At 40.9% G+C, this 24547-nt stretch overlaps 3 protein-coding genes across 4 annotated transcripts in view; 1 reads left to right on the forward strand and 2 right to left on the reverse strand.

Annotated features, from left to right (window-relative positions):
* Window positions 1-1057, reverse strand: part of apc2 (APC regulator of WNT signaling pathway 2) — a 206721-nt gene extending 205664 nt beyond the window's left edge. The window contains exon 1 of the mRNA XM_072594240.1: window positions 933-1057. Coding sequence (XP_072450341.1) covers window positions 933-986 — 54 coding nt within the window. The 5' untranslated portion in view covers window positions 987-1057. The remainder of the gene's footprint in view (window positions 1-932) is intronic.
* Window positions 1058-8541: 7484 nt separating this feature from the next.
* On the forward strand, window positions 8542-10552 carry LOC140494408 (gap junction beta-5 protein-like). 2 transcript variants are annotated; one of them, XM_072593593.1, is made up of 2 exons: window positions 8542-8687; window positions 9872-10552. In XM_072593593.1, exon 2 carries the CDS (start codon window positions 9880-9882, stop codon window positions 10456-10458), a length of 579 nt encoding a protein of 192 aa, XP_072449694.1. In that variant the 5' UTR covers window positions 8542-8687; window positions 9872-9879; the 3' UTR covers window positions 10459-10552. The 2 variants fall into 2 exon arrangements, with proteins under 2 accessions (XP_072449694.1, XP_072449693.1); XM_072593592.1 differs by lacking the exon at window positions 8542-8687 and adding an exon at window positions 8701-8778.
* A 3477-nt stretch (window positions 10553-14029) lies between these two features.
* rps15 (ribosomal protein S15) lies at window positions 14030-24224 on the reverse strand. The gene is made up of 4 exons (XM_072594242.1): window positions 24123-24224; window positions 23322-23410; window positions 20156-20390; window positions 14030-14187 (listed from the first exon to the last, which is right to left on the reverse strand). The coding sequence occupies exons 1-4, from the start codon at window positions 24207-24209 to the stop codon at window positions 14074-14076; spliced, it is 525 nt and encodes a 174-aa protein (XP_072450343.1). The 5' UTR covers window positions 24210-24224; the 3' UTR covers window positions 14030-14073.
* Between the last annotated feature and the right edge of the window lie 323 nt (window positions 24225-24547).

Genomic DNA, 24547 nt, shown 5'->3' on the forward strand with positions numbered 1-24547 from the left:
TGTTCCACCGCTTGTTTTTGGTTCACTTCCCCATATATAAATAAAGTCATACAGCTTAGAAACTGGCCCTTCAGCCCACCATGTCTATAGTAACCACTAAAACACCAAACTACACGAATCCCATTTACCTGCACTCTGTAAATAGCTTGCTATGCTCTGGCATTTTACAATGCCTTTCTCCATCCTAAACATCCAATACTGAGTACCAGGTACCCTGCAAGTAATCGAGGGAATAGCTGGCCTGGTTCCCAATTTTCATAACACTATGTTAATGCAAAAACAGCCCCTTAAACAAGAACAAAATAAAATCTGGCCATACATAGCAGTTGCTTCAACCTTTCAAAAACTGAAGGAAGATAAGCTGCTAACCTTCCAAATAGAGAGAATGTCACCTACTTAACCGTCATTATTTTTTCCCCAAGACATTTCTGCGCGTTTGCAAAATTTTCCGTTCTTATCCCATATTTCTGATTTTTTTAAAAAAAACTGTTCCAACGCCCAGTAGAAGGGGGACAGATTTCGACTCAGGAATAGATGTTAATTTTGAGGAAAGAATGGAGAAGCGTTAAGGAGATAAACATGATTCCACGCGTGGATGTGTCGGTGCAGATGTATCATTGCATCTGGTCGACAGAAGCTACGTAGATCTGTGACTCAGGCTGTCAAGAGCTGTCGCTAAATGTTTCCAAATTTGCAACCCACAAAAGAAACAAAAACACACAGAGATTGGTCAGCACCAGGGGGATGCAGAGAATCACAAAGGGGAACTACCCCTTCACCCTCTCTCCTTGGATGCCTTGGTTCTTGAGCAATAACCTGGCAGACAGTTCTTTGCCCTTGCTATTTAACTGTATACACACAAAACAACAAACCACAGATACAGTGAAAGGCACACCCACTTCAGCGCTGCAGATATTCACCAACTGTCTTACCTCATTCCCAAAGAGAGAAGAATGAAGGAAAGAAAGAAGCCAAAGCAACCCCATAAAAGATTGTGTCTGGCCAGGGGCTGCCTTTTAGCAGCTGGGAGTCTCACTCACTACTGTTGAGGGCTCGGTTTCTGTGTGTCACTGTTCCCAGCTAGAGCCTGACTGTGCTTCCCAGCCCACTAGATGGCAGAATTTGTGCTACATCCGACACTGCCCGTGCACAATATATAAAAACAACACAAAATCCATTCACCATCAAAATTAGTCAGCGACCAAATGAACAGAGAAATCCATAGCCTGAGCAATGGATTCATGTAGGTCAGACAAACAGAATGATGTAGTGATGCGGTGACAAAATATTCCCCTGCATACCAATGCAGCATTGAGAGGTCAGAATTCAGGAAATTAACTGTTTCAGTGGAGGATTTACAAAATAATTAATTGGTCTCTTGAGTTAATTCTGATCTGGAAATTGAATGGAAGGTGAACATTGGCACCATCCAGTGGTCACAGCAAGTATTGACACCTCTTATTCACTTGTTCTCATTGACCTCTATAATTCATTCTCAACCGCAATATTTCTAAAATCTAGACATAATATCCACTTTACAAGAAAAAATTGCCTTCTTTTAATCTTCTGCATGAAACCTTTCAGACATAGCAAAATAGTACATTAATTTTGATACTTTCATTTCCAATTCTGAACATGTCGGACCTTGGTTAGGCCACTGTTGGAATATTGTGTGCAATTCTGGTCTCCTTCCTATCGGAAAGATGTTGTGAAACTTGAAAGGGTTCAGAAAAGACTTACAAGGATGTTGCGAGGGTTGGAGGATGTGAGCTACAGGGAGAGGCTGAACAGGCTGGGGCTGTTTTCCCTGGAGTGTCGGAGGCTGAGGGGTGACCTTATAGAGGCTTACAAAATTATGAGGGGCATAGATAGGGTAAATAGGCAAAGTCTTTTCCCTGGGGTGGGGGACTCCAGAACTAGAGGGCATAGATTTAGGGTGAGAGGGGAAAGATATAAAAGAGACCTAAGGGGCAACTTTTTCACGCAGAGGGTGGTATATGTATGGAATGAGCTGCCAGAGGATGTGGTGGAGACAGGTACAATTGCAACATTTAAGAGGCATTTGGATGGGTATATGAATAGGAAGGGTTTGGAGGGATATGGGCCGGATGCTGGCAGGTGGGAATAGATTGGGTTGGGATATCTGGTCGACATGGAAAGGTTGGACTGAAGGGTCTGTTTCCATGCTGTACATCTCTATGACTCTATGTCATATGTGTTTCTAAACATTAAGTCTGTTTCTCTCTGTTGCCAGGCCTGCTGAATTTTTCCAGCAGTCCCTATATTTGTTTTAGATTTCCAGCATCCACAGTATTTGCTTTCATTTGATGTTTTATCCTTGTTCTGTAATCACTCCACGCTATCTCTGCAATCTTGTCCAGCTTTCCGATTCTGTGAGATCTGAATGCTCTTCTACTTCTGGCTGTCAAAATCTTCCTTACTGTGCAGACCGCATGTGTGTCTTAAACAACAATGACTTGCATTTATATTGCACATTTAACATAGCCAACCTTCCCAAGCTACGTAAACAAGAAACACTATCAGTAATGTAAACATTTCAGATGCCAAACCACGGAATAAGGTATCAGAACGAAAAGCTTTGTCAAAAATGTATGCTTCAATAAGTATCTTAATGAAGAGTAAGGCAGAGACAGAGATTTAGGGAGGCAATTCTGGAGCCAAAGGTTCAGGCATGTGGAAGCAATGCACCCACAAACATACTTTCCCTGGCAGTTCGTTCCACGCACAAGCTACTGTCTGTGTAAAACAAAGTTGCCCCTCATGTCATTTTTAAACCTTTCTCCAGTCACCTTAAAAATATGCCCCTTGTTTTCATCTCACCCACCCTAGAGAAAAGATTCTTGCTGTTCACCTTGTCTATGCCCTTCATGATTTTATAAATCTCTATAAGGTCACCCCTCAACCTTCACCACTCTATTGAAAAATGTCCCAGCCAATCAAGCCTATTTTCAAATCTCAAAAACTCCATTCCTGGTGACATCCTGATAAATCTTTTCTGAACCCTCTCTAGTCTAATATCTTTCCTACAGCAGGGTGATCAGAACTGCACACAGTACACCAGGGGAGGCCTCACCAATGTCCTGTGCAACCTCAACATGACGTCCCAACTCCTATACTCAAAGATCTGAGCAATGAAGGCAAGCATGCTAAACATCTTCCTAACAATCTCACCTGTGGTGCAAATTTCAAAGAATTATGTACCTAAACACGTAGGTCTCTCTGTTCTACAACATTACCGATGGGCCCTGCAATTAATCGTATAAGTCCTACCCCTATTTGTTTTAGCAAAATGCAATACCTTGCAATTACTGAAATTAAACTTCATCTGCCACACCTGAGCCCATTGACATGATTGATCAAGATCGCTTAGCTAACCATCTCAGCTGGATCTAAAAGGTGTAATAGGGTTCTTCAGTCCAGAGTGGTGTAAGTTAGTTGGATTAGACTTGGGAAATGCAAGGTTACAGGGATAGGGTAGGGTGCGTGGGTCTGGGAGGGACTTTCTTCAGAGGGTCAGTGTGAACTCAACAGGTCGAATGGCTGCTTCTACACTGTGAGGATCCTACAATTCTATGATTCTTTTGAAGCAGAGCAGGGAACTTTACCCTGGTGTCTTGGTCCATGTTAAATAAATATTAATAATTATTACCAGAAACAGATATTTGGGCACAAATGCACTGCTGTTTATGTGAGCTTACTGATGCAAAATACTTGCCGTCTTTCCTACATTACAACAATAGCTACACTTCAAAAAATACTTCATCAAGCACTTTGAGCAATCCAGTGGCAATTAGAAGCATTATATAAATTACTTTTTTTTTCAGAAATCGGTGGCTTATTTGTGATTGAGATCTTCCCATAATTTGAAAAAGAAAAACTGCATTTTGAATTCATGAACATGTGAATTTTCTAGATGGCATTTTATTTACTGCACCCAAGTTGCGGTTCTTACTGCCCTCTACCTGAAAAGTATGACCCTTTGTGGTTGACACTGCAACTAAGAGGAGCAGCTGCTTCCCATACATTCTGTCCATGCTCCTTATTATCATATACACCTCAAGCACAATCCCTCAGCCTTATCTGCTCTAAAGATCGCTGCTAGCAGCATTGGTGCAGAAATCCTTTACAAGGTACAAGGTTTTGGCTGCAATGCCCAGGCAGGAATGGAGGGCCTGTGTGTCTGCTTGGAAACTGATCTTCCCACCAGTCACTTAAGTGTCACCATCTTTCCAGGTAGTCCTTCTCCCATAGTGCGCTTGATAGGAAATTGGAGTCCAATTGGAAAATCCCAGACCATTCATAAACTTAATTTGACAAGGTACTTAACAAAACCCATTGGCTTCCCACTTCTTGGGTCTGACAAGTGCTAGTGAGTTTTGCGGAGATTTGTAGCTCAGGTTGAGGTTCTGGATGTAGGTATAAATAGTAAACAGGAACAATCAGCAGTGCTTCACCTCAGGCCCACTGAAGATGTTACCTAATAGGGTGACGAAACATCTGGAAATGAACCTTCCAGCTCAGTGAGCAAACCTACATCCATTCTGACAAATGCATTGGCCCCAAACCATCTTGTCCAACATGGACGGTGCTGGGAACAAGCTTAGGAAATGTGGGGCTTGAAAACTCTGTTAATAATTTTACAGCAATGCCCAAAATGTCAATTCTCCTGCTCCTCAGCTGCTGCCTGACCTGCAGTGCTTTTCCAGTGCCACACTTTTCAACTCTGATCTCCAGCATCTGCAGTCCTCACTTTCTCCCCGTCTTACGGCAATGTTGACCTGATACAGTATTACAGTTTAATGAAGCAATGAGATCTACACTTCATGGACTGGAATGTACTGAAACCAAATGATGTGATATCCAGCTGGTATTCCTTTCACGTTATGTTTGGCGTTTGACACCAGGCGCAGTATAACTCTAGTCTGGCATGGAGCTGGATTTCAATGTTAGACCTCTTGACTACATCATACCTCTGTCAGATTCTTTGTTTAAAATGTTGGGGATGCAAACATTTTTTTAAAATTGGCTGAATTGAAAATACCCATACAGTACATTTATAATTATATATACACTGAGTTCTTTTGAATGGACAGCATGGGATTCACAATCCATGGTAGTATTGGCTGATCTTTTACACTGTATATCCACAAGATTTTATATTTGTGTATTGGCACTGCTTCCAGTCAGAATGAGGTACAGTGTGACAGATGCCCCATTTTCCAATGTGTTTATAAATTACTCTTGATGATCCTGTCCAGATTATGTTAGGATATGAAGATGTGACATGAACTTGGACCTTCAGGCCCGGAGGTAGTGATGTTACTACTGTATCACATGACCATCCCTCTGTAATATCATTAGAACCAGAATGTCTTGTGTCCTTGATATGCTACTTTACAGAATTGGACCACATTTGTGACTATGTATACATAAAAACTTTTTTATGAATAAGTATATTTTTGAAAGTTAAAAAAAACATTAGAACCGGAATGCTTGTTTGCCCAGGCTGGCCTAGTGGATTCCCAAAACATTACCATGAAGGTAATAGGTGTGGACTTTGCCATCTGATGGGCTGGTTACACAAGTTAAACAATCGACAAATTAAATAGGAATCAAATTATCCTGATAACCCCAAGCACTTTCAGAAACAACACTATGACCATTCAGCTGGAGATGTTAGTGAACCTCCCACTGATGATTCAGATTTTGTGATGCAAGTGAAGATTATAATGTACTGAAAAGTGACACACCTCAATACTCCTGGCATTGGAAAGAATGACTTTCATTTTCATAGCACCTTTCATAACCTCAACTTATCCAAATAAAAATAAAAACATTATAGCTCAGAAAATAGATTTGAAATCAAGGTAGTCACTTATTTTAAAGTAAGAACCCAGCATAGTCACCTATGCTAATATCACCTGATGTAGCCTTGTATCAAATGTTGTCTCAAAGCACTTTTGGATTGGTTCTCTTCTACATTAAGTGGTAGGGTCATATCAGTGAAAGTTGAAGTTGCAGTTCTAAGGTTTGCAGAGGTGCAACACTGTTTACTTTAACACATCATTCTCGGCACTAAGCAGTAATCATTCACTTAAAAGAGAACTGGAAACTTGTTTTCATTCATGGGATGTAGGCATCACTGGATGGGGCAGCATTTATTGCCCATCCGTGATTGCCCTGCAGAAGGTGCTTATGATCTGCTTTCTTGAACCACCACAGTTCTTGAGGGGATGGGATGCAGAGGGAGGTACACCCATAAAGGAGGAGTTCCAGGTTTTGGCAACAGTGAAGGAGTAATGATATAGTTTCAAGTCAGGAAGTGGGTTGGAGGCGGTCTTGCAAGTATAATCGTTTCCATGCATCCTTGTCCTTCAAGTTGGCAGAGGCCTTCGATTTGGAACATGAATAGCTTGGTTAAAAAAAAGCAATTCATTGCTTCCATGCATCTTGTAATACTGTTGTGGACTAGGTCAGACCACTCAAAACATTCTTAACCAGGCAGCCCAGACCGTAACTTTGCTACTTGTTTGCTAAGTGTACAGTGAAAATTATCCAGACTAAGTTGGCATGGTTGACTACCAGGTTTTAAAACAGACAAAAAATTATTCACAAAATTATGGAATGAGACATAAAGAACAGAATATAGAATGCCCACAGAACTCAGAGAATCCAAACTATACTTAATTATGCTGTTCCAAAATATGCAGCAGTCCCAATAAACAAACCCCTTAAATACAGTAAAAATCAAATAAGGTCAAAGTTAGAAGGGCATAAGGAGAGAGAGTCTAGCAGCTTGTTACCACACAGCCCACTGCTGAACTGACTCAAACAAGAATTCAGCTTCCAGGATTAGTGGTGCTGGAAGAGCACAGCAGTTCAGGCAGCATCCAAGTAGCTTTGAAATCGACGTTTCGGGCAAAAGCCCTTCATCAGGAATAATTGCCCGAAACGTCGAGTTCAAAGCTACTCGGATGCTGCCTGAACTGCTGTGCTCTTCCAGCACCACTAATCCAGAATCTGGTTTCCAGCATCTGCAGTCATTGTTTTTACCTCTTCAGCTTCCAGGATTGACCACTCCCTTTTCGTTATACAGGTTACTTCTAAGACATGAAAGCAGTGGCCTAAAGTCTCATCTGTTTATGTATAAACAAAAAGGCGTCTTGGTAAACCCTTTCATCTCTGTAGCAAACCAGTCGATTCAGAGCCCAGACCTTTTTACAACCCATCTGAAAAAAAAATCAAGGTCACAGTATCCTTGAGAAAAGGAACAGCTTTTAAGAAAAGGACCAGCTTTGTGACAGCATGTTGCTGCTGTGCATTGGTGGTGAGGGGATTGAATGAAGAGGGTGGTAGATGGAGTGACAATCAGGTGAGCTGCTTTGACCTGATGGTATCAAACTTCAGTTGTAGCAACACTCATTCACTATCAACATCCTGGGTGTTATCGTTGACCAGAAACTGAACTGGACTAGACATTATAAAAACTGGCTGCATTTAAACACTAGATCAGGTCAGAAGCTATGTATTCCGCAGTAAGTAACTCAGCTCTTTATTCCCCAAAGTCTATCCACCATCTACAGGACACAAGCAAGTCAAGAGGATGTTGAAACATTACCAACTTGCCTGGGATGAGTGCAGTTCCAACAATACTCAAGAAGCTTGACACCATCTAGGCAAAGCAGTTCACTTGATTAGAATCATATCCTTGAACATTCACTCCCTTCACCCAATAAGTAGGGGGTACCATCCACAAGGTGCACTACAGAAATTCACCATAGACAGCATCTTCCAAACCCACCAATTAACCGACAAAAGGTCACAGATGTATGGGAATACCACCACTTGAAAGTTCCTCTCCAATCCACTCAACTTCCTGACTTGGAAAGACATTGCCAGCATTCCTTCAAAGTGGGGTTGTTCATAGATGTATCTGGTCTACTCACCCTTTGTTCAATATGCAATGAGTTTCATTTGACAGGAATATCAGGGAGATTATTGGAAATACTGGTGATACTGGACAGTACATAAGAAGTGCACAGCCTAAACAAACATGAGGTGTGATAAAAAAATTTGGTACTTTGAACATCAAAAGTAAAAACGAAACTCTGCAATTTATTGTAATCGTAAGCACAGTGCTTTGCAGGAAACAGAATGCTGTACTTCAGCAAATACAAGTGCGACTTTTCCATTTCCAGTTATCTAAAGTGTTACTTATTTAATTGAAAACCTTCTTCCATTTTATCAACTCATATAGAGATATATTTGAGACTCAAACAAGCAATTGCATTTGCTTTAAATTTCAGTTTATAGAAGGAGTTGGTGATTTCCGAGCAGTAATTTAATTACAGCCCATTCCAGGAATTTTCAACCTCAATACTCCTCCTCTGCTTGCTCCTAAACTTTTATCATCTGTGGTTTAAAGGTCATTTTAACATTTAACAGATAAATGTACTTACTGCCTCGACTTTGTTTAAACAAAGTGTACCACTGGAGAAAGACACAGATATGCAGGATCCAAGATATGAGAGGAGCAAGGATATTTTAATTCGGAAGCACTTCAAACAGTATTGAAAGGGCTTTTGGAAACATTTAGGTGTGTCATCATATATTTAAAAAATTGTACCCTCAGTGCTGAACACTGCAACAAACTGCTGCAATTCCAGGTAACTGACAAAATTGAGTGAAAAATATTTCAGGATCCATTTCTTTCCTTGAAGATGTCCAACTCTCAATGAAAAATCATGGAACTGGCAGGTACTTCTATCGTTTTTCTTTTCCATAGAGCTGGCATGCTGAATGTGTTTATTTTAGATGCTATAGAACTAGGATATTTTGTGTTTTGCTTTCATTTACGGTTTAGTATTTCATTTTCTGAAGGTCATTAACTGCTGCATTATTCCAGTATTTTATGTTTTCATTGACTTCCTACTTTCAACTCCAAACCCCACAGTGGATTTTCCAGAATTATCTATTTATAATTCAGAAAGGATTTTCTACCCATTCCCACACTGTTGCTTCCAGTCTCCCCAGCTCACATCCTTGCCAACCATCCACTTTTTCACAGTTGCCTGTTGCTCCAAGCAACATTTTCCAAGGAATGTCAGGTTCCACAAGCACACTGAGCTCATCCAGCTCTACCTCAAGTCCATCTTTCTTAATCCTCCATTTCACGCAATCTGCTTTTCTGACATCCAGTTTGGGAGGAGCAGAAATTTCCTTGAAATCTTTTCATCAAGATGAGAGCTGCTGTGTTCTATGCCTGTTAAAATACAAGCCCATTCCCTGGCATTTATTCCATTATTCCCCTCCCTTGCCACTCTCTAAAATTTAACATGGCCATTCATAACCTCTGCATGTTGTATCACCTTGAGCAGATCGAAATTTATATGAACTGTACCCAAACTTTTACCAAGCTCAGATCCCCATCGTCGAACTGCTCCTAGTCTAACAATACCTTGACTTTAAGATTCTCAGTCTTGTAATAATACCCTCAATACCTTAACCTCTTTCGGCTCATTACCACAACATCACTCCTCTCTCCTCAGATGTTGCTTGACCTGCTGAGCATTTCCAACATTTCTCTTTAAACAGGAAGTACAGCAAAGACTCAGCACGCCTGGGAGAATTTTATTTTAGCTTTGCAGCACCTTAAGTATTTTGGATCAATTGAGGACAGCTGATAATTCCCTCAGCAAAACAAATAGGATGAACAGACTTGACCTTAAATTATGTGAAGAACGTTGAATTGAAAGGCCTCAGTGTCTGTAAAAACTAACAGAGGAGAATGCTTGAGGGACAAATTCTAATCCACTTGTTCTTTTTTTTAAAAATTGCTTTCTCCAAATAGAACTACAAATGGGTTCAGTCACGCAGATGACCTTGACTCTCCTGAGTGGCACTGGAGCCCATGCCTCACCTCGTGTCAAAAACAGTTTGGCTCTAATCTTCGGCATTCGTTTCCTTGTGGTTATCATCAACACATTCACCATTTGGAAGGATGACCTGCTCGATCTGCAGTGTAATTCCACCTGGGTGGGCTGTCGCCACCAGTGTTATAACGAGTTTTCACCTCTGTCACCATTTACCTTATTCACACTGCAACTCGTGTTCATTTTCACCCTCTCGATGGCAAACTATTTATACAACAGTCTGTATGCATCAGAAGGCAGAGAATGGAAGACGGGCTTTATCAACATGCTTGCCAAAATACTAATTGAAGGATTCTTCCTCTTTTTGCATCATATGCTCTACCCAAATATACTGAGGCCACACATGTTTGAATGTCACATAACTCCCTGTGAGAAGACTGTGGTTTGTGTCATGTTGAAAAGCCAACAGAAAGATGTCTTTGTGATGTTTATGTACATATGTTCATTTGCTTCTCTCTTGCTTGGGGTAAGAGATATACTCTTCATTGGCAAAATATACTTTTAAAACCTACATATAATATACAGCCTGTATATTATGTATTTTTAAACATACACAATGTACTTACAGATAATATTCATATTGCAAACAACCTTGTCATCTCCACATTAATTAGTCTGATTGCAAATAAACTTTCTGGTCAATAAATCAGGGGTTTGATGTTTGGTTGGCAGTTAATGAGAAGTGGGCTTATGCTCAAGCATATCACATGAAGGTTAATTACGCATGAAGAATGGAGATTGGGTAGTCAGGATTTGTGTAATGGTACACATGGAAAGAATAATCTCATCCAGTTGCAATAATTAGTGTTGAAGAAAGAAAGGTTGTTGGGTTAGGTACTAAAGCAACAATAAAAGCGAAGGAAAGGGCACAGAAATAGAATGGGTCTTCTCTTCATAGAAATGATCGATGATTTCCCAACCTATATACCAAATTTCATATTGCTCCTTAAAAATTTTTGTCCAACCTCCTTTAAAATGTGCCCTTCTATTCAAGAAACATTACTTAAAAACTTGGTCAGCGGTAGGTTTCAGGAATCCTCATGAAGCAGAGGGAGGAAAAAAAAACGTTAATGTGTGCGTAGGCAGGGAGGGACACAACTGATAGTTTTTAGGCCGTTGCAGTCAAAGGTAGTCACTAATAGGTAAACAATTAAAATCAAGGTTATGAAGCTCGGATATCTGATTGTAGGGGAGGACATGGTGAGAGAGCTGAGGAAGAGTAAAACAAGAATAAAATTTTATAACGATGTATATTATAATATCATGGTATTCCTTCACTGGGAGCTACTGTAGGTCAACAAGAGCCAGAGCATAAAGAAAAATCATCTTAATTTTTGCAACAATGCCTCCCTTTGCCTTCTCACAATAATAAATATTTTGGAATTGGTTAGAACCCCCTCATTACCTATTCCCATGAGCTTCAGTACTTAGTGAATTTTCATTGTTTAACAGGTTTGCACAATATTGGAATTGGAATCTTCTTTTTTCCTATGAATGTAATCCTTTGCTTGCTTGCTGCATTAAATGTGTCAACATGTAAAACCCAGAATCTTCCACCTTTAAGGACCTACACACTACAGATTACAAGGCAACACACAGCAGAGGGACCAATTGATGAAAACTTCCTACTTGTTTAGTATTTTCTTTCCTTCAGAATAAAGAACACATCTACTTCAGTTGCAATTTGTTTTGCAAATTATTATGGCTTACAGATTCAAATTGGGGTATTCAAAAAGGAACAATGTGCAAGGCTATGGAGAGAAGACAAAAAGAATGGCCTTGAGCAAGATGCTCGTTTGGAGAGCACTGGTATAGGTCTGATGGGCTGAATGGCCTCCTTCCGCACTGTAACAATTTTGTGGATGGGGAATTTAAATTTTAGAGGTTGAGGTTGACCTACCATTCAGGTCCATCCTCAGCTTACTGCTGCCACATTTTGAAATATAAAACTAGCAGCTGGAGTAAACTATTCAACCTTTGACTCGATGCCATCATTCAGCACGGGTATACTAATCCTCTACCTTAAAGGTTCATTTTTAAACACTTTCTGTCCATACCTTTCTCACAGTTTTACTACCGAGTGAAGAAATGTTTTCTTATCTCAGTCATTAGAATTTTGCACATTTTGATCAGATCCCCTCTCAACCTTCTAAACTCTGATGAATATAGCCCAGTCAAACCAATCTCTCCTCATTAGGTCAGTCCTGCCAACCTTGATATCAGCCAAGTGAACTGCACTTCCTCTATGAAAAGTGTAACCTCCCTCAGAGTATCACATGCAATTCTGGTCTTCCTTCCTAAGCTGAGGTCTCACCAATACTTTGGGGTCTGGATAAGATGCTCTTCGGAGGTTCAGTACAAACTGAATGAACTGAACAGCCTCTATCGGCAATGTAGACATTTATGATTCTACATTTACGAAAATAAATTCCAAATTTGTTAAAGCACGATTTGCCTTTCACAAACCCATGCTGGCTTTGGGTAATCGCAATGTTTTCCAAACATTCTGTTATCACAATTTTTATAATACTACTGTGTGGGTTCAATTCACACACCAGTTGACATTACCTTGAAGGATTCTACTTCTCAAATTCTACCCTCGCCTGAGGTGTGGCGATCAAGTTAAACTGCTACCAGGTGTCTCTCTCACAAGAGGCCAGCCTATGGTCCAGGAAGACATTAGCAACTTTACCTGTGTATTACATATATCTCATTTCTTATTTATTGCCTTCCTTAACATCTCTACGACTACATGAGGGCCTATTTTGCCCCTTGATGTTTCTCATTTCCACCTATATATTTCCACGCCAATATTCTGTCTGTCTCATTAACTCTCACTGCATTGAAATACTTTTATCAATAATACTAACCCACCTCCTTTCCTTTTTTTGTCTGTCCTTCCTAAATAATGAATACCCCTGGATATTCAGTTCACATCCTTGGTAATCCTTCTGCAATGCATCTGTAAACTGCAACTATTTATAGACATTTGCAGCGAATTCATCTACTTTATTGAAAATGCTTCACACGTTATGGCACAAATCCTTTAGACTTGTCTTTTTAACCTTGTTAGTCATCTTAGCTTTATTTTGCAGCATGGCCCCATTTATTTTCCAGACTCATTTTACCTTTCCACATTTGCTTATGTTTGTCTTTAGTTTCTATCTTCTCCCTGAAGTTAGCAACCCCCTGCCATTCTCATTTAAACCATTCTCTACAGCACCAACAATTTCTTCTCCCTCACAACATATCTTCTGTAGCTGCAGAAACATGTCTGTTCCCTTTACTACCTAATCTTCTATCACTATAGCCCTGTCATTCAACCTCTTTCTCCCATGCTCAACACAGCTACCCATAATGCTATGAGCTTGGCTTCCACTGCTATCCCAAGAAGTCATCTGACACAATAGCATTTAAAAACACGTATCTTACAGAGCATGCTATCCACAACAACCTCAGTATCACTCCAGAGTCCAATTGCTGCTCTAGCTCCTGACTGCAATGAGATCAGCATTAAACCTTCCTCTGTGCCAATCTCTACTGTACTGTGCAAGGTTTCTTTACAATTGCTCTCAAATGTCTCCACTTGAGACAGATTTCAGGCATTCTTATTTCTTCAAAGATTTCATTCAGTGCAGACCTCCTCATGGGAGGACAGAACATAATGAATTCTGATGCCAATTATCAGACATCTCCACAATTTCAGAGTTATCAAATCTAGCCCCTATGGCTCTGATCCATAAAGCTGGATGAAATTGGGCTACTGCTCAAATTCCCGATCTATCTGCTGTGAAAGAGAGGGCTCATTAGTCGTCAGCTATTCCCCGCTTATTCAATAAATCCTCAAAAATGTTGCAGAACAACTTAGATATCACGAGTTGTGCTTGAATTCTCATAAAAAGACCTAAAAGGATCAAAGCAAAAATGTATTTAAACTTATTGCAAAAAGACCTAAGCAAAAGACAAACAGAATGCCTGATAAATGCATACAGAGGAAATATCTATGTTCCAACCTAGAGTGCAAGAAGTGAGAAAGCTGTTAAACTGCTCATCCAAAGAATAATGACAAAGTTAAATTCAGTGAAATAAGTTTTATTTACACATTTCCATTGCAAACTGTTTACTTCAGAGGAATGAATCTGGAGGAGTGAGTGGCACCGATACCAGGTCTGCCGTGCTTCACAGGCTTGTAGGTGATGGAGAACTCGCCAAGATAATGGCCAATCATTTCAGGCTGTAAAATAAAAGAGTAAAACTCAGAAAAGAATTCAAAGCAATTTACTTTAACCTCAACAATTATAACAGGAGTTCAAGACACGGCTGGATTGGACTCGATTGTTAAAGTACGAAATACAGTTGTGATCTGTATATTCTCCTTCACCTTGTAAATGTTCAAATGAAACAAAGTTAAATTATTGCTTATGATGGCTTCCATGCTTGTGAGAAAAACTTATACCTTTCGATCTTTAAAAGAAGTATAATGATATTGATTTTATAAAATGATGGTACCATGAGCTAGATACAAAGAAAAATGGAGGCAGGAGTGTAAAAGCCAGTAATTAGGTTAGTGCAACATGAGGCTACACATCTAGTCCATACACACGATCAGTGCATCAACACTGACTTCTGGTTTCAGAAGGCATACCATCAAAGCAGAAGAAAAATAATAAAGAGGATGCACAGCCTTTACGACACATAAAAATCCCACAAATTTGGTAAAGATTGTAGTCATAATTAAGCAAATGATTAGCTAACTGTTCCTTGACTGAATGAAATAAGTTTGCCTGGACTTACTAAAGGTGAGATGTACCTTAAAGTCCACCTGCACTGACACGACATTTTAGTTTTTGAAATCTTCATTGCAACGTAGGACCAGGAGTAGGCCAATCAATCCATCGAACCTGCTCTGTCATGCAATTTGATCATAGTTAACCTCAATGCAATACAGGTTGCTCTGGTATAACACGTTTTCATCAACGCAAATTGGCTATAAGGTGATTGACGATTTGTGACTGCTGTTTGGATAACCTGAATGGGTATAGCAATTTTATACAGCAGTTTCCATAGCACGAGGTTGCAGAGGAACACAACTGATGCATTATAGTAGAACAACCTGTATTCTTGAAATGTATCTATTTCATCTGCTGTCGGTCTCCAGAGATCTATCAATTTCTGTCATGAATATGCATAAAGCAGAGGTTCCGCAGCCCTATTTCAAACAGTAGGATGGAAAGGTCGGCCACTTCTTTACCCTCACCAATAAATGTAACATGGCTTCACTGCTCCTCCACCCTTTTCATAAGCCTACAGCACAACTATGTTTTGCATGGAGAATTATGCTATAATGAAGCTGACTTGCTTTCAGATACTTTTCCTCAAATTGTGAAATATACACATTGCTTTTCCAGAAGCATTAACTAATCTATATGCCAGCTGCCCTTTCTGCCATCTAAATTAGTCATGAGAAAAAAATGGCTTTAAACTGTAACACACTTCTCTGGTGTTAAAACCATTCTGTCAACACTACAATAACTAAAACCACCAAAGATAAGGAGAGATCCAATTCCATTTCTCTGAAGACAAGGTACAACTCCAACACATTGCACCACACAGTGGCAGGTTGGCAAGTTACGCCAAACAGTTCCATGCCTTAGTAAAATAGATATTCTTGTTGCAGTTACAGTGTAAGTAGTTTCATCAATGCAGCTCTTCCCCATCACATCAACAAAATTCTACAGCATAAAATAGGTCAGCCATCACCATTAAACCTGCACCTATGATTTTTTCCTGTAAACCATTGAAACCTTATTATTGCATTTTGTATTATTTTATAACAAAGATCAAATTTCAGTCTACTATTAAATTTCTAAATTAGTACATAATTTCTGGTATGTACAAATGTTTTACTGCAATGATCTACAGCTTTCCTTTGCACAAGTGCATTGGCAGAACTTTGTAGATATCTTCCCAGGCAGCCATTAATAGGCCTTAATCATTACAATGATCCTCCCATGGATTTGTTTTTAAATGGTACAGATTTACAAATGCCTTGGGCAGACTGGAATATGAACATAATTAGGTTAAGCAAACAGCAGGCACTGGGAAAAGAGATGAATTATTTGGCACTGATTTCCCTTCCACTGACCTGCTTTTGTATCCACAGTATATATACAGCTGGTCTAGTTCAGATTCTGGTCAATGGTTATCTGTGGATATTAACAGTAGGGGATTCAGCTATGACAGTGCCACTGAATAGTTCAATGGGGTGATGGTTCTATGCTCCTTATTGGAGATGTTCATTGTCTGACACTTAGATGACAAGTGACCTTTATGTCACACCTCAGCCCAAGCCTGAATATTGTCCACATCTTGCTGGATTTGGAAACAGACTGCTTCAACATGAGTTGTTGCTAGTATTGTGAAACATTGTTTGCTAATGATTCCACATCACTGTCTCAAGACCTCACGATGACAGGAAGGTAACTGATGAAGCAGGTAAGGCTTTACACCATAAGTTACTACCTTGGAGGAATTCCTACAGAAACATCCTGCTGAGATGATTAACCTTTAAAATCACAACCATCTTTCCTTGGTGCTAAGTATGACTCTAACCAATGGAGAGCTTACCTAAATTTCCAACAACTCCAGTTTTGCTAGGGTTCCTTACTGCCATTTGTCAGCAAATATAGGCTTGATGTCAAGGTCAGTCACTGTCACTACCCCTCTGCAGGTCAACTCTTTTGTCTACACTTGGACTAAAGCTACAATGAGGTCAGAAGCTGAATGGCCTAGCATAACCCAAATTGAGTGTCAGCAAACAGGGTATGATGGAGTAAAGCCACTTGACACCTTCCGTTACATTACTGATGAGGACGACTGATATACTGGTATACCTGAGCAACTTCCCACACTACCAGGCAGATACCACTATTGTAATCATCCTGGAACAACTTCACACAAGTTGCAGCTAGGCCTGAAACACAAATCTTCAAAACTAGTTCTGGACTGCTGTCAAAGCCCATAGCCTTTGCAGTAACTAGTGCCTTCAGCCATTTGAAATATCATGTGGAGTGAATCAATTTGGCTGAAGACTGACATCTGTGGTGCTGAGGACCTCAGGAGAAACAAAGATGGGTCACTCACTGAGCACCTCTGCTTGAAGACAGATCTGGAAACAGACTTGTCTTTTACAATAAGGGGTGCTGGACTTCTCCAATATGGAGTATGGGCTTACTTGTGGAGGGTTCTCTTCCAGAGAGTTATGAATGGTGGTAGCCTATAAAATAACTCACAATGTGCAGCAGGACTGCAGAGTTTAGATCTGATCCGTGGTCGCTGGATCACTTAACTTTGTTCTTACATTAAGCTGCTTCCATTGTCTGAAGTGCTAGCCTTGTACTATAGCTTCACTAAACTGACATTGGCTCCTGGTATGCCCTCCTGTACTCTTCAGTGAACCAGGGTCGATTCCTTCACTTGGCCAAGTAATAAGAGCATCAGCTATACCAAACCACGAGATTACAGAATGTTGTTGAATACAATGCTAATTACGACCCACAAAACACCATTGTCAATTAACTTTTATTTCAAACAGGGATAGCAAGTCAAAGTCATTCAGCATAGTAGTAATGCCACACAAAACTATTACAGCCATCTTCAATGTGGAGATCTACCAAGATCATCATGGACAGACATCGGTCATAGGTAGATGGGTGAGGACAAGGGAAAAATACACTTTCCCTTAACTGGTTACCTCACCACCTGCTGCAAACCCAGTCTAGCACCTATGGGATGCATCCTAGGCTACCTAGACAGACAGCGGGTGCACTGGGCAGTAACAGTCCAAGAATTCTTAAGATTCTGGAAATGTCTGATAATGGGCATTAAACTAACTGGCCTCTAGGTACTAGTTTACTGTCACCTTCCCTTTTCAAATAAATATTTTACATTGACATAAGGGATTTTAGTCCTCATGCATGAATCTTGAAACGCTGGCATTGAAGTTTAGCAGATTAAACAGGGAAAACAAGTGGAATGTTGGTGTATATTCCAAAGAAAATGGAGTATAAAAATAGGGAAATGAGAATTTTCCAGCAAATTTGTGGAATTCTTTCCTGCAGAGGGCTGTAGAGGCTGGGCTATTAAGTACCTTCAAGGCGGAGATAAACATAAGGAACCAAGGGCAGTGGAGAAAAGATGAGGATCATCAGATTAGCTATAATCTCATTGATTAGTGGAGTACACTTGAAGGGCAAAATGGCCTGCTTCTGCTCCTAGATCTTTCTTGTGCCCTTTAAGACTATCCCAGTTTAGTCAGCTGTGGTCCTACCGAGTCACTCTTGGTAATGGACATCTCGCTGCCCTGAGTGCATTCTTCAAGGGTTGTTCAAAATGTAGGTGCGCTCATTGATCTACAGAGGGAGCAGTAGATTTCCTCGCCCAGGTCTAACTTGATACCATGAGACTTGATGAGGCTCACAGTAATGTTGAGGACTTCAAAAGCAACTCCTTCGCAGACTGTATACCATAGTGCCACCACCTCTGGTGGGTATGACCTGTCAGGGATGGCAACGGCAGCGTCTTGGACACTGTAAGGTTCAAGCCCCTGTGAAAGACATTTTCAGGCACAAGCCCCGACACATCAGTGATTTGTTTGCAGGACTGGCAGGTCTTTGTATTGCTGTCATTTCCAGTAACTTGTGTCAATGCTGGATGGTCCGTCCAATTTCAATCCTCTCAAACACTGGTACTTAAGAGGCACAACACATTATTGTAGGCCTGAGTCACAGATGAGACCAAGTGTGGATGGCAGATTTCCTCCCGTCTAAAAGAATATCAGTGTATCAAACAGGGTTTTCAATAACTGCTTCATAATCATCATTAGACTAGTTTTCATTCTAGCTTTATTACTCAAATTCAAATACTACCATCTGCAATGGTCAGAATTCAGCAAGTGGCCTCATAGCAGTAGCCTCTGAACTACTGGTCCAGCATCAATAACACTCACTATCGCCTCCCTCCTAATCTGAAACCTGATTGGCTTCAATATATGCAGGCAGAATTTCAGGGGGTCAAGGTGACTGTTAACCGATCATTTTGCAACATTGAATGAATAGTGCTCAGAACTTAGCATTTGAATGAATTGAAATTATTTCAGGAGGTCTGGGAACCCACTTGTACGGATAGCCATCACTGATACACAATAGCTGAGCCAACTGAGGACAACCTCAGTGGCAGAAGTAATTAGGGCTGTTAGAGACAAAGATTTTCAGTGATCAATGCAACAGAAAATGCTAACATCCATCCAGGAATTTTAGCACAAGATTTATTGTTTTCTTTTTCAAAAATTACTGGGTGGGTAAATTTCAGCTTCCAGTGTCAGGAAATGGGAACGTGGGAATAGTAATGTTGGGTTTCTGTCTATGACCTATTGTCAACATCAACAAAACAGAATATTTACATTGGTCACCTCGAGTAATCATGTTACGTCGTGTATATAGCAATACAATACAGGAACACTGCATCTTTTCCGAATTACCCAGGATCTTAGGAAGGCAATAGTTCCCAGTTGCTTTCACAATAGCAACACTGCAACCAATCGGCACCCTTTACTCATGTACTTTAACCTGTTGTGATTGTTTGGAATTTGGCATTCACGCGTTTGTCTTGGTTAGTGTGAGATGAAAAGCTTTGGCAACAAGTCTCTCAGCTCAACAATACGGAAAAACATTGTTCTCTTTTTTTATCCAGGCTGCTGACCCTGCTTTTCCACGTAGCATGAAGCATCACAGCAGACTTCCCCATTATAAGAAATACTCAAATGTTTGACAAAATGGAAAAAGGGGCATGAGATTATTTAGAAAGCTTCCCTGAAGAGCCAGCAAAGGCAAAAAGAAATTGGACCAAATGTCCAACTTTTTTGCTGTAAAATTCTATTGTTTGATTACAGCACTGTCCCCAATGGCATTGCCCAAGATTACCTATCTGCACATCACCTATTAGCAGCAACAGAAAATGAAATATATCCGCAGATGAAACAAAAATCATGGTCATCTATCTGGACTCAAAATTGAAGCAGCTAATGCTTAACAATGCAGCACATGATTCTGTGATTAGTTTTCAATATTGCATTCCACCTTCGTCAAAATATGTATTAAAAAACTTGCCAATGAAACCACAATTCAGGAGCAAATTCACCTTACCTTGATTTCAACCTGGTTGAAGGTTTTGCCATTGTACACACCCACCATACTACCAACCATCTCTGGGAGGATAACCATATCCCTGAGGTGAGTCTTGACGACTTCTGGTTTCTCCATTGGAGGAGCTTCCTTTTTGGCTTTGCGCAGCCTTTTCAGAAGGGACTGCTGCTTACGGCGGAGGCCTCTGTTCACACGCCTCCGCTGACGAGCACAATACAACTGCATCAGCTGTTCACTGAAAACAAAAGCAAAATCTCAGCGCAAATTCTCAACAATAGGCTCATTAATTTATGTTTAATGTAGTTTGCAATAGCATTGGGCATTTCCAAAAGCCTAACCATTTTAAAACTAGACCAGATTACATCTTTTGTTCAATACATGCTGCTTCTAAGTGAGTGCCAGGATCAGATGGCAGCAATTACGAGGGGTCATGAGTTCAAGTGAGGGGAAAAGTTTAAGGGAGATATGCATGGAAAGTTCTTTATGCAGAGGGTGATGGGTGCCTGGAATGCGTTGCCAGCAGAAGTGATGGAGGCGGGCACAATTACATCATTAAGATGTACCTAGGCAGATACATGAATGGGCAGGGAGCAGAGGAATACAGAGGAATACAAAATAGGTGACAGGTTTAGATAGAGGACCTGGATCTACGCAGGCTTGGACGGCGGAAGGACCTGTTCCTGTGCTGTAATTTTCTTTGTTCTTTATTCAATGGAGATAGAAATTTGTTGGTTGCAGTCCCAGTTTGAAATTCAGAGTATGTGATCTAATTGCTTTGACGTAAGTTAATGTGTGCAAATTACTGCTCTTTCGATCGTTCCTGCAGTCAATGAGAGGAACAAAGACAGCAGACTGTGCTCTCAAGTCAGAAAAAAAGGGTGCAATCTCACACACTATCCAAGATTTGCAATTTTTGAGAAGATTTGTAGTTCAGGTTTAGGTTCAGATGGTAGGTTTGCTCACTGAGCTGGAAGGTTTGATTTCAGACGTTCGTCATTATACCAGGTAACATCATCAGTGAGCCTCCGGTGTTCTGTCCCACTTTCTATTTGCGTGTCTTGGTCTGTTAAGGTGGGTGATACCATTTCCGCTTCCAGAGGTTGGTAAAATGGGTCCAAATCAATGTGTTTATTGATGGAGTTCCAGTTTGAATACCAGGCCTCTAGAAATTCCCATGTGTGTTGCTGTTTAGCCTGTCTTAGGGTGGATGTGTTGTCCCAGTCAAATTGGTGTCCTTCTTCGTCTGTATGTAAGGATACTAGTGATAGTGGGTCATGTCTTTTAGTGGATAACTGGTGTTTGTGTATCCTGATGGATACTTTTCTGCCTGTCTGTCCAATGTTGTGTTTGCTACAGTCTTTGCAGGATATTTCGTAAACTACATTAGTTTTGCAGGTTGTTGGTACAAGGTCCTTTAGGTTAGGTTCATCAGTAGCTGTTTCAGTGTGTTGGTAGATTTGTGGGATACCATGATGCCAAGTCTGGTATTCATCTCCGAGATGTGTTTGATGTATGTTAGTGTGGCTTGGATTTCTGGGCATGTTGTGTCTACTTGCTTGAGATCATTGTTTAAGAATCAGCAGACTGTATTTAAAGTATACCCATTGTTCTTGACTACGCTGTATTTTTCTTCTGCCGCTCATAGTTCCTGGGTGCTGCAGTGTGTTGTGGTACCAGAAAGATATCACCCACCTTAACAAACCAAAACACAAACAGAAAGCGGGCCAGATCTCTATTGCTTCACCGGAGGATCACTGATTATGTTACCTAGCATGACGACGAAACATCTGAAAACAAACCTTCCAGCTCAGCAAGAAAACTTACAACCACGGTTTGCAAAATGTCAACAGATACTGTGACACTCCATGTCCCCTCCAAATAAAAAGTTAAAACCTTTGTGTCAAGCCAAAAAAGTTGAAATAAATCAACTAATCAAACTGTATTCTTAACACCAAAAACATAGCCATAGATCATTCTTCTCTACTGTATAAATCCGGCTCAAAACATGTGGCACTGGAAAAACACAGCAGGTCAGGCAACATCCAAAGAGCAGGAGAATTGACATTTCAGGCATGATTCCTTAACCAGGAATGTGGTTGGGGGGGGGGTTGAGAGATAAATAGAAGAGGGTGGGAGGAAGGTAGCAGCAAAGATAATAGGTGGATCCAGGTGGGGGTTGATGGTGATAGGTTAGAGCAGAGGGTGGAACAAATAGGTAGGAAGGTAGATGGACAGGTGGGACAGTCCAAGAGGGTGGTGCCAAGTGGAGGGTTGGATCTCGGGGGGGGGGGGGGGGGGGGGGCAGAGAAGAGAAAAGGAAACTAGTGAAATCAACATTTATATTGTGTGGTTGGTGGATCCCAAGTTGGAAAATGAGGTGTTTTTCCTCCAGGCATCAGGTGGGTAGGAATTGGCAGCGGCGGAGGCCCAGGACTGGCATGTCCTTGGCAGAATAGAAGGGGGAGTTGAAGTGGTTGGCCACAGGGCAGTGGGCTTGTTTGGTGCGTGTATCTCAGATTTTCCCTGAAATATTCTGAGAGTTGGCGTTGTCTCTCCAATGTAGAGGGCAGTGGATGAGGTGTTCAGATGTGCAGGAAAATCTTTGCTGGATGTGGAAGGATTTTTGGGACATTAAGTAGAGGGGGGGTTTGGAAGAAGGTATAGTCCAGGTAGCTGTATACAACTCCACCAAGGACATGCAACTCCTGGGCTACCTCTACCGCCAAATCCTAGCCACTCAATGCCTGGAGGGAGAATGCCTCATCTTCTGCCATGGGACCCTTCAATTTCAAGGCATTCCTGTCAATTTCACCAATTTCCTCATCTCCCATCTCATCCCAGGTCCAAGTCTCCAACTCGGCAACCCCTCTTGAACTGTCGCACACGTCCATCTTTCTTCCCACTTATCCACTCTGACCTACAATCATCACCTGCATCTACTTATCTCCTTCCCAGCTACCACCCTCCCAGCCACACTTACCCACTCCTATTTATTTCTCAGATGAAGGGCTTATGTTCAAAATGTCAATTCGCCTGCTCCTCGTGCTTGACCTGTGTTTTCCCAGCACCACATTTTTCGCAAGTCCAGTATCGGCAGTCCTCACTTATTCCTAGTCTGTATAAATCTTGTACAACAGAAGTTATTATTTAACACATTGCAACTTACTGGGACATATCAAGGAGCTGATCCAGGTCAACACCTCTGTAGGTGAATTTCCTGAAAGTCCTCTTCTTCTTCTGTTCTACTTGGTCAGCCTATTTTAAAAGAAATCATAAAGATAAGCAAAATAAACATTGCTACAAATACATGAGCTTATGACACATTACTGTCAGAAAAGTTGTTCGGACACAGGGACAGTCCACATTTTTAAAATGAATGTAAATTATGTGTTGTAAAATACGTCTAGTTAAAACCCATCAGCTGTTACATTTTTCTTTGCTTCAAAAATGTTTGATGCTTCCAAACAGATTGTATGAGGTCGTGCAACCAACTTTTATTCCCTTTAGAAGTTTGCTGATGTTGACAATACACAAGATATCCACAGGATCGGGGTAAACAGTGCAATCTATTCGATTCTGCCTTTAGGAAATCTCATGCCTTGGAGCCTGAACTCCGTAAACTTAAATTCCACTATCAGATGGTTCTCACATTGGCACCAAGCCTTAAAGCACCCACCCCATCCCGCACCATTACCAAGTTTAAAATGGCACCAAGTTTAAAATAAGCCTATTCCAGGGTTAAGGAGTAAACGCACTTTCGACATTATTAAGCAGCCCTAGGCCCACAAGACACCCGTACCGACCCGATTGATATAAATTGGTTTTGCAAAAGATAATCAGCCCACATTATAGTTCTGACTCCGTTCTACGGTATTATCGCCGATACGGAGGTTCCGCTATTAATCAGAGCACGGATGGACAAGGATTGCATTGGATTATCTCAGCTCTATCACACACAGACACCTACCATTTTCACCCGCTCTCTCTGAAAAGGACAAATCTCGTTTCCGCTGCAGCAAATATCGCGGGATTTGGGCCGTAAACCTCTGCGCATGCGCACACCAGCCAATGTCGACGATGTTTATTCTCTTTGTTTCTCTAGGTTATAATCCAACGGGTTTATTTGCAGTTTATTGTGTTTTGTTGAAGAATCCTTTTCATATCTACCTTTTGTAATGAACCGGTTCAGAGATGGTATTACCAGGGTTGGAGGGTTTGAGCTACAGGGACAGATTGAATAGGTTAGGGCGGTTTTCCCTGGAGTGTTGGAGGCTGAGGGGTCACCTTATACAGGTTTATAAAATCATGAGGGGCATAGATAGGATAAATAGACAAAGTCTTCCTTGCTGAAAAGTGTGGCGCTGGAGAAGCACGGCAGGTCAGGCAGCATCC

Source organism: Chiloscyllium punctatum, chromosome 24 (genome assembly GCF_047496795.1).
Source record: "Chiloscyllium punctatum isolate Juve2018m chromosome 24, sChiPun1.3, whole genome shotgun sequence".
In the NCBI taxonomy this organism is placed as follows: Eukaryota; Metazoa; Chordata; class Chondrichthyes; order Orectolobiformes; family Hemiscylliidae; genus Chiloscyllium; species Chiloscyllium punctatum.

What these genes read in the sequence shown, in the direction of transcription:
- rps15 (XM_072594242.1), bottom strand. Translation starts at nt 24,209, where the DNA reads ATGCGCAGAGGTTTACGGCCCAAATCCCGCGATATTTGCTGCAGCGGA. An exon ending in AGAGAGAGCGGGTGAAAATG is followed by an intron (nt 23,411 to 24,122) that starts GTAGGTGTCTGT and finishes CTTTTAAAATAG; the next exon opens with GCTGACCAAGTAGAACAGAA. An exon ending in CAGCTCCTTGATATGTCCCA is followed by an intron (nt 20,391 to 23,321) that starts GTAAGTTGCAAT and finishes TTTTGTTTTCAG; the next exon opens with TGAACAGCTGATGCAGTTGT.